Source organism: Phascolarctos cinereus, unplaced genomic scaffold (assembly GCF_003287225.1).
Source record: "Phascolarctos cinereus isolate Bilbo 61053 unplaced genomic scaffold, phaCin_HiC Scaffold_726;HRSCAF=1367, whole genome shotgun sequence".
NCBI classification, from domain to species: Eukaryota; Metazoa; Chordata; class Mammalia; order Diprotodontia; family Phascolarctidae; genus Phascolarctos; species Phascolarctos cinereus.
In genome coordinates, this window is record NW_027556098.1 from 119,089,360 (window position 1) to 119,104,098 (window position 14,739).

Genomic DNA, 14,739 nt, shown 5'->3' on the forward strand with positions numbered 1-14,739 from the left:
GTCCTAAGCTGTCTCCATCAGAGTCTGAGGAGAGATGGCCAAGGCCGTTGGTGGTCATGGTCTGATTTGCCTGGCTCATGTTGCCTCCTGTTTTCCCCTCAGGGTCTCTTGCTGCTTTAGTGAGGGGGGCTTGCCTGCCTTGTGAGTGGCAATTGGTGGGGATGACTGACCCCTTCTCCCTTCTGGAGTCCCTCCAGTGATGGCTGAGAGGGTTGGACTGGAAGCAGCATTTGTGGTCCAATGGTGATTATGAAAGTTAGCCTGGAAGCTTAGGACTCATGGTCTTGGTGGGGTGGGGGGGTGCTACCATGTTCAGGGCTCTTGTGCCTGTTGATGGCAGTTAGAAGTTGCTGGTGGTGATGAGGAAGGTGGCCCCCTCTCCACAATGATTTCTCCCCTCAACGATGGTTGGACTGGAAGCAGGTCAGGTGATTTGGGCTGCTTTGCCAAGACCCTTAGGTTTAGAATCCTGAGCTATTTCCCTCACGGTCTGAGGATCCATGGTGGTAGTTTGACTTGCCTGGCATTACTTTCTCTCTCTCTCTCTCTCACTCTCTCTCCCTCTCCCTCTTTCCCTCTCTCCCTCTCCCTCCCTCTCCCTCTTCCTCTCCTTTTCTCTCCCTCTCCCTCTCCAGAGTGCTTGCTGCTTGCTTTCCTTGTATGTGACAGATGATAGGAATGACTGGCTTCTTCGTAGCAGTTACTTCCCCCATGATGGCTTCAATGGCACCCTAGTAATGCTGGGTCATAGAGCACACACTGACTGGTGATTTTTGATGCTAATTCTGTGTAGAATTTTGCCACTACCAAGTGAACTCATGATTTCCCTTCCCCATTTCCTAGGTGTATGTGCCAGGTCTTTTATAGGGTGGCTAAAGTATGTGATAACCCAAAGTAGGAAAGGGCAACTGCATGCATTTTGATCCCATTTTTAGAAATCAGTACCTACCTGGATTGTGAACTCCTCTCTGAGATAACACTAGCATATTCCCTTGTCTTTTGAAGTCATCTCTTCCTCGTTTCAGGGTTAGGTACAATCTAGAAAATACTACAGTGGAGGAGGAGCTGAGATGAAATGTATCATCTCCTTTTATAGATGTTCACTGTTGCTCTTATTATGAAAAGTGGTCTTTAAAAGCAATGGGGTTGAATGTGGAGTTGGTCCCTCGAGGCCATCCCACCAATGCATTTCCCCCTAGTTGTTTTCTTTAAATAAACCCTTTTTAATTTTCTCTACCAGACTTTTTCCTCTTTTATCAGGGCAAAGGCCAGAGCAAAGATTTTCTTTTAACAGTTTCCAAATTGCTTTCAGAAATAGGACCTGCTTTCAGGAACAAACCCAGTCTTTTCATTTTACAGATTGGGAAACTAAAGCCCTGAAGTATGAAATGATTTGGACAAGTGTGGTAACAGAACAAAGGTTTGAACCTAGTTCCTCAGGGTCCAAATCCTGCTCTCTTTCCACTCCAGTAGATAACCCTTTAGCCATCAACTGAGAAAACCTGTAAACCTGAAATTGCTATATCAACTGTTAACTATGATGATGAAGAAGATGATGATGATGATGGTAATGATGATGATCCTTCCCTCTTTCCTTTGAGTTGAATCTTTGAATCTGCCAGAAATTTTGGTTCCTTGGCATCTTCACTTTCCCACTTCCAAGAAGAATCAATGATATTCCTTTTTGTTTTACAAACCAATTCTTCAGCTTAGGGAATGCCTGCCATAATGCCCCAGGCAAGCCTTTTTTTTTTTATGTCTGTGACTTAGTAGCATTTGCTTCTTCTTAGCCTGAATTTATTTAGAGAACAAAAGAATTGCCTTAAGAAAGGGGAATCTCTATTATGAATAGCTTTGTTTTTCAAATGTAATAAATTCAGCATGCAACCTTCTTTTTTTAAAAAAGCTTTTATTTAGTATTTTATTTTCCCCCAGTTACATGTAAAAACAATTTTTAATATTTGGTTTTAAAACTTTGAGTTCCAAATTCTCCCCCTTCCTCCCTCCCCACCCTCATCCCCCATTGAGAAGGCAAGCAATTCCATTTAGGTTATACATGTGTAGTCATGCAAAACATATTCATAATAGTCGTGTTGTGAAAGAAAACATAGACAAGAAAAAAAGCTCAAGAAAAATAAAGTAAAAAAAATATGCTTCAATCTGTATGCAGATACTACCAGCTCTTTCTCTGGGGATGGATAGTATTTTTCATCCTAAGTCCTTCTGAATTTTCTTGGATCGTTGTATTTCAGTGTATAACTTTCAAAGGTGTCCTATTTGTTTCCTTCTGTTCTCTTCTCTGACTTTTTAAAAAATGTTTTATTTGTTTAGCTTTGTCGGTTCAGAGTGACGGAATTGTAGGCTCCCCTTTGGTCTGGGAATTCCTGTTCTGGTTATTATTCTGCAGGCTGGGATAGATGCTGGAAATGAGATCCAGGCCGTAGTCTGTACTGCTGCTGCTGGCTTTTAAACTCACTCCTTTCTTTGTATGCTGCCTAGAGCCTCCCTAACTAGGAACTGCCCTCTTTTTAGTCCACCTTGGATCTGGAGCCTGGAAGTGGGTAGTAGGTGATAAAGTTGCTAGATTTTAACTGCCCCTGTCTTAATGCTCCATTGTGGGTCTGGTGGTTCCTGGTATGTATTTGAGACCTCTCCTTGCCCTGATGCACAGCCTCTGCCAGGGTTTTGGAATGCTTGCATGGGGCCCACTCCTGGCACAAGTCCTGTCTGTCTCCCTATGCCAAACTGGGCTGGACAAATCACTTACTGATTTTTTTTTCCCTGGATTTCCCAATCAGGATTTGGTCCGGTGCGTTTTCTAGATCTGTATGGAGGAGTTTTGTGGAGGAGAGCTGATCACACTGCTTCCTACCACTCTACTAACTTGGCTGTGCATGTCTTCTTTGAGTTTTTGAAAAATACTCATGAAACTCTTTTTCTTTTCTCTTACTTTGGCAACACTGTTATGAGCTTCTCTTTCCTCCCCAGTGGGGAAAAATCCTTGTTACAAATAAGTGCAGTCAAGCAAAACAAATCTATATATTTTCTGTGTCTAAAAATGTATGTCTCATTCTGTGCACTGAGTTAACTTACTCCTCTGTCAGGAGGTAGGTGGTGTGTTTCATCACTGATTGGTTAAGTCATTACATTAATCAGAGTCAAGTCTTTCAGAGTTGGTTTTTCTTGATGATGTTAACAGTGTAAAATCTTCTGGTTCAGTTCAATTTATTCTTCATCTCTCAAGTTTATTTTTAAAATTTCTTTTTAAACATTCATTTTTAAATTTTGGGCCCCAAATTCTCTCCTTTAGTCCCATCCCCACCCTTTGATACGTGTAAAGTCATGCAAAATATATTTCCAAATAAACCATGTTGAAAAAGAAAAAGGCAAAAAAATAAAGTAAAGAATATGATTCAGCCTGCACTCATATCTGGTTCATCAAATCTCTCTCCAGGTGGGGAGCATTTTTTTCATCATGAGTCCTTTGGAAATGTGGATCATTGTCTTGATCGGAGTAGCTAAGTCTTCTATAGTTGATCATAGTTATAATATTGTTTTCTTTGTACATTGTTCTCCTGGTTCTGCTCTCTTCACTTTTCATCAGTTCATATGAGTCTTCCCAGGTTTTTCTGAAACCATCCCTCTTATCATTTCCTATAGCACAGTAATATCCCATCCCTATCATATACTACAATTTGTTCAGCCATTCTCCAATTAATGGACATCCCCTCAATTTCCAATTCTTTGCCACCACAGAAAGAGCTGCTATAAATATTTTTGTATATATAGGTCCTTTTCTTTTTTCTTTGGTTTCTGAGATACAGACCTAGTAGTGGTATTGCTGGGTCAAAGGGTGTGTATGCATTGATATATAGCCCTTTGGGCGTAGTTCCATATTGCTCTTCAGTTGGATCAGTTCACAGCTTCACCAACAATGCATTAGTGTACCTATTTTTCTGTATTCCCTCCATTGTCATTTTCTTTTTCTGTTCTGTTAGCCAGTCTTATAGTTGTGAGGTGGTACCAAGTTGGGTTTTTTTTGGGGGGGGGTTCCTTTTCATTCATTCATTCATTCATTTATTTATTTGTTTGTTTGTTTGTTTTTTGTTTTCAGCATTCACTTCCACAAGATTTTGAGCTCCAAAATTTCTCCCCATCCCTTCCCTCCCCCCCCCATGACAGCCTACATTCTGATTCCACCTTCACCCAATCTGTTCTCCCTTCTATTACCACCCCCCTTCCCTTATCCACTTCCTTTTCTGTTTTCCTGTAGGGTAAGATAGATTTCTATACCCCTTTGCCTGTGTATCTTATTTCCCAGTTGCAAGTAAAAACAATTTCTAACATTCATTTCTAAAACTTTGAGTTCCAAATTCTCTCTCCTCCTCCCTCCCCACATACCCTTATTGAGAAGGCAAGCAATTCTACATAGGCTACATATATGCAGTTATGCAAAACACTTCAATAATAGTCATGTTGTGAGAGACTAACTGTGTTTCCCTTCATCCTATCCCAGCCCCCATTTATTCTGTTCTCTCCTTTGTCCCTGTCCCTCCTCAAAAGTGTTTGCTTCTGATTACCTCCTCCCTCAATCTGCCCTCCTTTCTATCACCCCTCCCTCTCTTATCCCCTTTCCCCCTATGTTCCTGTAGGGTAAGATAGATTTCCATATCCTATTGGGTGTGTATGTTATTTCCTCCGTAAGCTAAATCTGATGAGAGTAAAGTACACTCGTTCCTTCTTACCTCCCCCCCTTCCCCTCCACTGTAAAAGTGTTTTCTTGCCTCTTTTATGTGAGATAATTTACTCCATTCTACTTCTCCCTTTCTCACCCCCTTAATTTTCATTTTTTAAATATCGTCTCTTCATATTCAACTCACCCTGTGTCCTCTGTCTATATATATTCTCTCCAACTATCCTAATAATGACAAAGGTCTCATGAGTTACAAATATCATCTTTCCATGTAGGAATGTAAACAGTTCAGCTTTAATAAGTCCTTTATGATTTCTCTTTCCTGTTTACCTTTTCATGCTTCTCTTGAATCTTATATTTGAAAGTCAAATTTTCTATTTAGCTCTGGCTTCTCAAGAATGCATTAAATTCCTTTACATCATTGAATATAAATTTTTTCCCCTTATTGATTACACTTGGTTTTGCTGGGTAGGTGATTCTTGGTTGTAATCTTAGCTCCTTTGACCTCTGGAATATTATATTCCAAACCCTCAGATCCCTTAATGTAGAAGCTGCTAAATCTTGTGTTATCGTGATTGTGTTTCCACAATACTTGAATTGTTTCTTTTTGGCTGCTTGCAATATTTTCTCCTTGACCTGGGAACCCTGGAATTTCACTATAATATTCCTGGGAGTTTTCCTTTTGGTATCTCTTTCAGGAGGTGATTGGTGGATTCTTTCAATTTCTGTTTTACCCTCTGGTTCTAGAATATCAGGGCAGCTTTCCTTGACAATTTCTTGAAAGATGATGTCTAGCTAGGCTCTTTTTTTTTTGATCATGGCTTTCAGGTAGTCCAATAATTTTTAAGTTATCTCTCCTAGATCTATTTTCCAGGTCAGTTGTCTTTCCAATGAGTTTTTTCACATTGTCTTGTATTTTTTCATTCTTTTGGTTTTGTTTTATAATTTCTTGATTTCTCATAGAGTCATTAGCTTCTATTTGTTCCATTTTAATTTTTAAGGAAATATTTTCTTCAGTGAGCTTTTGGACCTTCTTTTCCCTTTGGCCAGTTCTGCTTTTTAAGGCATTTTTTTCTTCATTGGCTTTTTGGACCTCTTTTGCCATTTGGGCTAGTCTATTTTTTAAGGTGTTATTTTCTTTAGCTTTTTTTGGGGTCTCCTTTAGCAAGCTGTTGACTCGTTTTTCATGATTTTCTTGCATCATTCTCATTTCTCTTCCCAATTTTTCCTCTACTTCTCTTACTTGGTTTTCAAAATCCTTTTTGAGCTCTTCCATGGCCTGAGACCAATTCGTATTTTTCTTGGGGGCTTTGGATGTAGGAAGCCAGAATTTGTTGTCTTCTTCTGGTTGCGCATACCTTGATCTTCCTTGTCACCAAAGTAAGATTCTATAATCTGAGCTTTTTTCCTCTATTTGTTCATCTTCCTAGAGAGTCACTTGACTTTTTAACTCTTTGTTAAGGTAGGCTCTGCTTGCAGTGTGGAGGGTATAGTCTCTCAAGCTTCATGGGTTTTGTGCAGCTGTTTTCAGAGATACTTCTAGGGACCTGTAAGTTTTCAGTTCTTCCAAGGTGGCATGATCTAAGAAGAGGTGTTTACTCCTCTCCTGGCCTGTATTCTGGTCCATGAGTGACCACAAGCACTCTTTTCTGCCCTGGAAGTGAGAGGAGGGTTCCCTCTCTGCTGCTGCCCCAAGCTCAGCTATGCCAGTGCTCCTCCTTGCCCCAGGACTGCCTCCCAGAACTGGGAAGCAGATCCAAGCATGGGTAATGCAAGAGAATCCTGCCTCAGCACCAGCAGAGAGATCCCTGCAATCCCTCTCTGATCAGCTGCTTGATTCCCCCATCGTCTGTGGGCTGAGAGCTCCAGAAGCAGCAGCCCCAGGGCTGTGCCAGGACTGCGGCCTGGACCAAGTTCCTCTCTCACCCAGGTCCAACAGACCTTTCCCACTGAGCTTCTAAATTGTCTTTAGCATCTGTGGGTTGAGAAGTCTAGAAACCGCCACAGCTTCCCTTGATTCAGGCCCCTGAGGCCTGCTCCAGGTTTGTTGGGCCCCAGTCTTTGCCTGATGTGCTCATGCTGAATTGTGTTCCTTTCCTAGCCGAGGGCAACAGACCCTTCCCGTCAACCATCCAGGTTATCTTGGGCTGGAAATTTATTTCATTCTGTTTTTTTGTGGGTTCTGCTGCTCCAGAATTTGTTGAGAGTCATTTTTTACAAGTATTGGGAGGGGTATGGGGGAGAGTTCAGGCGAGTCATTGCTTTTACTCCTCCATCTTGGCTCTGCCAATCCCAAGTTTCTTTAAAACTATCCCTTTTGTAATTTCATTTCTTATGTGATTACATTGCATTACATTCAAAATAATATAGTTTTTTCAGGAATTCTTCAGTTGATGATTGCCTACTTTATCATTGGTTCTTTGCTGCATCAAAAAGATCTACTATAAATATTTTTGTGCACATGGGTCCTTTTTCTATTTCTTTGATCTTTTGGGGCTATAGGCCTACTGCTGGTATCACTGGGTCAAAGGGTATGTACAGTTTAGTGACCTTTTGGTCATCGCTCCAAACTGCTCTCCAGAAAGACTGGACCACCTCCCAGTTCTACCAGCCGTGCATCAGTGCGTTAGTGCCAGTGTGATAGGTGTGAAGTAGAACCTCAGAGTTATTTCAATGTACATTTCTCAAAATAGTGATTTGGAATATTTTTCCCATATTTATGGCTTATTTTTTTTCCTTTGGGAACAGCCTGTTCATTTCTTTGAAGCATTTGTCTTTTGGGGAACGGCTGTCCTTCTTTTATGTTTGAAATAGTTTTTCTTATGTCTTGAATATCAGGCCTTTAATCTGAGAAATTTGTTGTAAAGATTTTTCCTGGTTAACTTATTTCCTTTTTAATTTTGAATGCATTGATTTTGTGCAAACATTTTTTAATTTTATGTGAAGTGATCTGTTTTCTCTTTTGTGATCCTCTTTAATCCCATGTTTTGTCATGATTTCTTTATACCTTATTGAAAAAAGTATTTTCTTCCTTGCTTCTCCAAAAACTGTGCCCAGATAATGTTTGTAATGTGTTTGTAAACATGTTTGTAAAAGGCTTAGCATGGAGCCTGGCACATAGTAGGTGCTTAATAAATGCTTATTCCCTCCCTCCCTCCCTCCTCTCTCTTTCTTTTTTATATCTAGGCCATGTAGCTACTTAAAGATTATTTTAGCATATGATGTGAGATGTTGGTCTAAACTTAATTACTTTCAGAATGCTTTTTAGATTTCCAAGTTGTTTTTGTTGAATAGGGAGTCTTTACATCAGAAGTTATTGTCTTTGGGTTCATTGAACACTATGTTACTATATTCTTTTCTTTCTGTATATTATATAGCATCTGTTCCACTGACTTTTCTGTTTTTAGTATGGAATAGTTTTGATGATTACTGCTTTGTAGATCAGGTTAAGATCTAGACTACTAGGTTCCCTTCCTGCCCACTATTTCTTATTATTTATTTTGAGAATCTTGACTCCTTATTTGACCAGATGAAATTTGTTGGGGTTTCCCCCCAACTCCCAGCTTTGAAGTAATCCTTTGGTAGTTTGATTGGTGTGGTACTGAATAAGTAAATTAATTTGGGTAGTATTTTCATTTTAATTATATTGGTATAGTCCAAATATGAGCAACTAATATCTCCTCACTTATTTAGTCTGTCTTTATCTTTGTAAAGTATGTTTTGTAGTTGTATTTATATGGTTCTTGTGTGTCTTAGTAAGTAGACTCCTAAATATTTTATACATTATATAGTTATTTTATGTCCCCATATCTTGTGTTTATTCAAAGAGAACAGAAACATTTTCTCAGGAAGTAGATTTTATTTCAAGAGACGTAGTTCCTCCTATTTAAGCTCCCTGGACATCTAAAGGGAGTGAACTAGATTATTTCTGACATTTCTTCTAGTTATGATTTTCTATGAGGCAATGTGGTATGATAGCAAAAGCTTTGGACTTGGCTTTCAGATGTGACACCGAAGCTGTGGGACCACAGGCGATTCAACTTTACTTGTCTGAGCCTTAGAGTGTTTACTACCTATCTCACAGGCTAATTGTGGCTTCATAACAAACCATCTAACCAACAAAATAAATGTTTCAAAAAAACTATATAATATTTTTATTTGCTTTTAGCCTTGTTATTTCTTAGGTTGAGTTGTTAGTAGACCAAATTATTCTCATTATTCTTTCTGTTCTGGAATTTCACTATATAATGTGAAAAGGGAGAAAATAGGAAATCAGTATGTTAATTCAGGGGGAAAGCTGATGCTTTTTTGGTGACGCCATAATATCTTCCTGGATGGCAAGAACAATTTTAAACTTCTTTAATCTCTCTAGTAAACTAAACCTAATTTTACTTTCCTCTTTCAGGTGATTACATTTTTATGAAGTGTTGAAGCCCCAATGGAAGACACTAAGTATATCTCATTGATAAAGAAGTAAGTTCAAATTCCAAGTTTTAAAATCTTATAGATATTTTAGGTGCTTTTATATAAGACACTGATAAGCATTTTTGCACCACAGATACATATACTTAACAGATTGCTATTTGATAGGATAGCATAAAGTTTTTGAAGTTTGGCTCAAATCCATACTAAGACAAACAAAGACATTTGAATGACATGGACTTACACATCTTTCTTAAAAAGTAAGACGGGGGCAGCTAGGTAGCACAGTGGATAGAGCACTGGCCCTGGATTCAGGAGGACCTGAGTTCAAATCCAGCCTCAGACACATAACACTAGCTGTGTGAGCCTGGGCAAGTCACTTAACTCCATTGCCTAACCCAAAAAAACCCAACAGAAAACAAAAAATAAAACAAAAAGTAAGATGTGTTTTCTTCCTGACTCTTTTGCAAAGGTGTAGGAGGAAGGGTCCATGGGTATGGAACATTGCATATATTGTCAATTTTTTTTTCAATTTATTGATCAGTTTTACTGATTTTAAAATGTTTTTCTAAATTATTTAGTATTTTATTCCCCCCCAATTGTGTGCAAAAACAATTTTTAACATTCGTTTTTTAAACTTTGAATTCCAGATTCTCTCCCTTCCCACCCCCATCATTGAGAAGGCAAGCAATTTGATATAGGTTATACATTTGTAGTCATGCAAAACATATTTCCATGTTAGTCATTTTGTAAAAGAAAATATAGACCAAAAAAAAACTTCAAGAAAAATAAAGAAATTTATTGATATCTTTTTAAAATCTTTTGTTATAAAGGATAACTTTTTAAGGTGGTGGAGGAGAAATGATACCAAAGATATAAATGAAATTCATTTTAAAAAAAAGTAAGGTAGGGGCAGCTAGATGGTGCAGTGAATAGAGCACCCGCCCTGGAGTCAGGAAGACCTGAGTTCAAATCCACCCTCAGACGCATAACACTCAGTAGCTCTGTGACTCTGGGCAAGTCTACACACACACACACACACACACACACACACACACACACACACACACACACACACACACACAAAAGGTATTTGCATTTCCTAGTAGGGTTGTTATTAGAGTTGTCTCAAATATTGCTCTAGGATATGCAAGCAAAGCCTTAGATGGTCCTCCAGCTCACGGTAAATTAGTTCTCTTCTTCATACAAATCAGTGACCAACATGGTTTCCTTTCAGGTCAAATCTGAGTTTCATCCTGCCTGGCTTTAGAGTTTGGACCAAGTCTAAAATTTGGGGAATTTAAAACATTTCTATAAGTTTGTACAAATTAAGAGATTTTCAGCATATGTATTACTTCAAGCATTACTCAGGCTAACTCATGTGCTTGTCTGATTCTTATTAGGGAGGAGGAGGAGGAGGAGGAGGAAGGGGAAGTATACATGCCTTCAAAGATTTTGCATCCTCAAGTTGTGGCAGTGACAGGAGCTCCTCCTTCTGGTGTTAATGTTCCTGATGAACCTGAAGCAACACTCCCACCTGGAGAATTACCAGTCATCCAGGAAATAATTGATACACTCCCTCTTCTGGATATTCTCAGGATTTCTGCAGTTCTGGAGGATACCCTGGACCAGCTTTCAATCCTAAACTATATCATGCCAGTTCCATTTGAAAGGAAGACAGATAGTACCCGTGTATGTATTGTTCTGATTACTATTTATCTTCTATTAATTCTTGGTTTTTGCTCCCCCTTCTTCTTCTCTTTCACAGTTAATATTACTAGAGTTTAGTTCAAAGAATCACACCTTTATCTCAGATGGTGACTACAATCCCATCATCCCAGTATTCTTCTTCTTCTTTTTTTTTTAAAGGCAATTGGGGTTAAGTGATTTGCCCAAGGTCACACAGCTAGTAAGTGTCAAGTGTTTGGTCTGAGGCTGGATTTGAACTCAGGCCCTCCTGACTTCAGGGCCGATGCTCTATCCACTACACCACCTAGCTAACCCATAGTATTATTCATGTGTAAAGGGAAATAGCCACATTCCAGTGCACACTCAACAATGTGATTTCCCTTTCTATTTATTGAGATAGAGACTGAGTAAAATTAATTGAAAAAGCTCATGGGAAAATTTGTAATGCAGTTTATTTGCTGCTGGTGGCAGGTATGTGACTGTTTCTTATTCCATTCTGTTGTAAATGTTTGAACTGTATTCTTTGTACTGCTGCAATATGACCACAAGAGAACACAGAGTTGGCACACTAATTACTATTAGGAAAGATCCCACCCCCTGGTTTAGCCCAGACATAGGAAATCCGCAGCCTCCGGGCCACATGTAGCCTTCTAGATTCTCGGGTGGGGCCTTTTGACTGAGTCCGAGTTTTATAGAACAAATACTTTTATTAAGGGAATTTGTTCTTTGAAGTTTGGATTCAGTCAAAGGGCCGCACTTGAGGACCTAGAGGGCCATATGTGGCCTCCAGGTTCCCCACCTCTGGTTGAGCCCTTCCTACACATACTGTGAAAATCAACAAATTTATATTATCGCCATGGCCCTCTGCTGCAGAGCACCATCATGTTTTCAAATAGCACATCTTAGTAGTATGCAGGGTCTTTACAAGGTATTTGTGTACTTTAAAATTTTAATAAGTGAGGTTGTTGTTAATAACCCAAATAATCTGTAAAGGCAAATATATCCATCTTAGAATAATTATATTTTACTTTACAGAATATTCATATTTCAAATCATTGACAAAAATAGCTTCAACTCTATGATGAATAGAATTAAAATACATATAAGCACTAAGAAGAATATTCAATTTTCCTTTAAATATTGCTTATAGGTTTTTTAAAAATCATATTTATAATCTATGTTGTTAAAGTTTAAAGATACATGTTAAGATTTCTACTCTTGTGCAGTTTTTTTTTGGGGGGGTGGTGAGGCAGTTGTGGTCAAGTGACTTGCCCAGGGTTACACACACAGCTAGTCAGTATCAAGTGTCTGAGGGCAGATTTGAACTCAGGTCCTCCTAACTCCAGGACTCCCTCTATCTGCTGCGCCACCTAGCTGCTCCCAAATCTTGTGTAATTTTTAAATTATCTTAGTGAGAAGTGTAAGAATTCTATAAAACTAAGTTAAATTATTTATCTTTTGAAAAGAAAATGGAGAGTCTAAGAACCATATATAGTTCTGTTCTTTCAAAAAATTTTAAATAAGGATCAAAAATTTTAATCAAGAAAAGCTGTAGAGGCACGGTATTGATGTTAGCAGACTTTAAACAGAATAGTAGAGAGAAGGGCAGGTAGGTGGCACAGTGAAGTCAGGAGGACCTGAGTTCAAATCCCATCTCAGACCTGACACTTACTAGCTGTGTGAACCTGGGCAAGTCACTTAACCCCAGTTACCCCCCAAAAAAATAATAGTAGAGAGAGTAGATGTCTTCATTTCTTACATTCCCTTCGTTTCCTCTTTCAAGAATCAAGAAGGAGGAGAAAACTCAGTCAATAATATGTCATTTGAGATGTTTATGTGCATGTATTTGGAAAGACATATTGCATTCACGGTGTAAATGAAAGAGAATGAAGGATCCAAATACATAAAAAGTTGTTTAAAGAGGATATCACAGCACTGAAATATAGAAGTGCGAATTTAGAATTGACACTAGTTTGTGCCAGTGGTTTTTTTATGTTTTTTGAGACATTTAAACCTTAGACAAAGTCTTCCGACTTCATGGTGCTCCTGTATGCTTAATGTATCTTTCTAAAAATACTTTTGCTATATCCCAGAGAGATCATACAAATGGGACAAGGACCCACATGTACAAAAATATTCATAGCAGCTCTTTTTTGTGGTGGCAAAGAATTGGAAATTGAGAGGATGCCCATCAATTGGGGAATGGCTGAGCAAGTTGTGGTATATGAATGTAATGGAATACTATTGTGCTATAAGAAATGATGAACAGACCAACTTCAGAAAAACCTGGAAAGACTTGTATGGACCGATGCTAAGTGAAGTGAGCAGAACCAAGAGAACATTGTACACAATAACAGCCTCATTGTGTGGTGACTAATATTGATAAACTTAACCCTTCCCAGCAATACAAGGATCTAAGATATATCCAGAGGCCTCATGATGGAAAATGCTATCCACATCCAAAGAAAGAACTGTGGAGGTTGAATTGCTATTTTTTTCTCTTCTGTTGAGTTTTGTTTCCTCTTTCTGATGGTTCTTCCTGTTAGTTTTAATTCTTACTTACAACATCACTAATGTGAAAATATGTTTAATAGGAATGTAAATGTATAGCCTATATCAGATTGTGTGCCATCTTGGGGAAGGGTGGTGGGGAGGAAGGAGGAGAAAAATGTTAAACTCAAAAGCATATGTAAGTGATTATTGATAAATCAAAATAAATTAATAAAATTAACAAAAAAGAAAAACAAAATAAAAATACTTTTGCTCTTTGTGTATATAAATATTGCTCACTTGAAAATAATTTAAGCTCAGAGATACTTTTGTTCATAATAATGGTTTGAAGATGTAGGAGTCTCCTCCAGTAAGATACAGTATCATTCATTGTGAGCTTTTAATTCAGCAAACATTTATAGACTACCAGCTATGCAATCTCCCACCAAACCCCAGAGTTTTTTAAATGAGAATTACTTTAGATTAGAGTGGGCTTTTTTCCTTTTAAAAACTGTGGATATCTTTTAAACTTTTGGTTTCATGGAGCTACAGTCAACATTGTAATGTATTTTGAAGTCATAAGACCAGAGTTCAGAGTCTGGCTCTACAACTGGCTACTTTTATGATCTCCGTCTTTTGGCTCTTGGAGCTCTCAGTTTCCTCATCTATGAAATGAGGTGGTTGGAACTAGATCTCTAAGATTTTATTTGATTTTAAATCTTATGACCAAATTCCATAGATCAGAATACTTAAAGGGCTGTCATTGAACTAATGCTCTCTAAAATCAAAATCCTATGATCTATATGGGCAGATATAGATATAGAGTGCTGGAGATGGAGTCCGGAAGGCTCATCTTTCTGAGTTCAGATCTGACCTCAGATATTAACTGTGTGACCCTGGGCAAGTCATTTAATCCTGTTTGCCTCAGTTTCCTCATTTGCAAAATAGCTGGAAGAAGGAAATGGCAAACTACTCTAGTATCTTTGCCAAGAAAACCCAACTAAACAAGATCCTCCCAGACCACTGTCACTCTGTTATCTCATTTTGAAGTTGGCAGGGCAGAGGGGTGGGGGTGGGTTAGTGGTTCTTTTTTCCTTTTTAAGGATGAAACTAAATCTTTAGACAGAATAAGCTTTCTGATTGCAATCAGACCATCAAGTAATTAGGATAAAGGTCAAAATCAACATCCAATTTAAAAAAAGATAAAGATGATATTGCCAAAGCTTCATGCTAGACTACTCAAATGAACTATTGATGCCAAAAAAGAAAAAAGGGAAATAGCAGAAGATAATAGAAAAAGATATAAGGTGGGTAAAGGCAACACTCATTTAGAATAAAAATTTTTTTAAAGGAGGAGGATGGTAGAAGATTACAAGCATTATTGTTTAACAGATGAAAAGTAAAAAGCAGTGGAAGTGAAAAGATTACGGAAAGCTTTGCATGAG

General features: G+C 38.3%; 1 protein-coding gene across 3 annotated transcripts in view; it reads left to right on the forward strand.

Annotated features, from left to right (window-relative positions):
- DRC9 (dynein regulatory complex subunit 9) overlaps nucleotides 1–14,739 on the forward strand; it is a 76,102-nt gene that overhangs the window by 2,421 nt on the left and 58,942 nt on the right. For all 3 annotated transcript variants that reach the window (XM_020986019.2, XM_020986017.2, XM_020986020.2), the window contains exons 2-3: nucleotides 9,099–9,166; nucleotides 10,519–10,807. In XM_020986019.2, coding sequence (XP_020841678.1) covers nucleotides 9,132–9,166; nucleotides 10,519–10,807 — 324 coding nt within the window. In that variant the 5' untranslated portion in view covers nucleotides 9,099–9,131. The remainder of the gene's footprint in view (nucleotides 1–9,098; nucleotides 9,167–10,518; nucleotides 10,808–14,739) is intronic.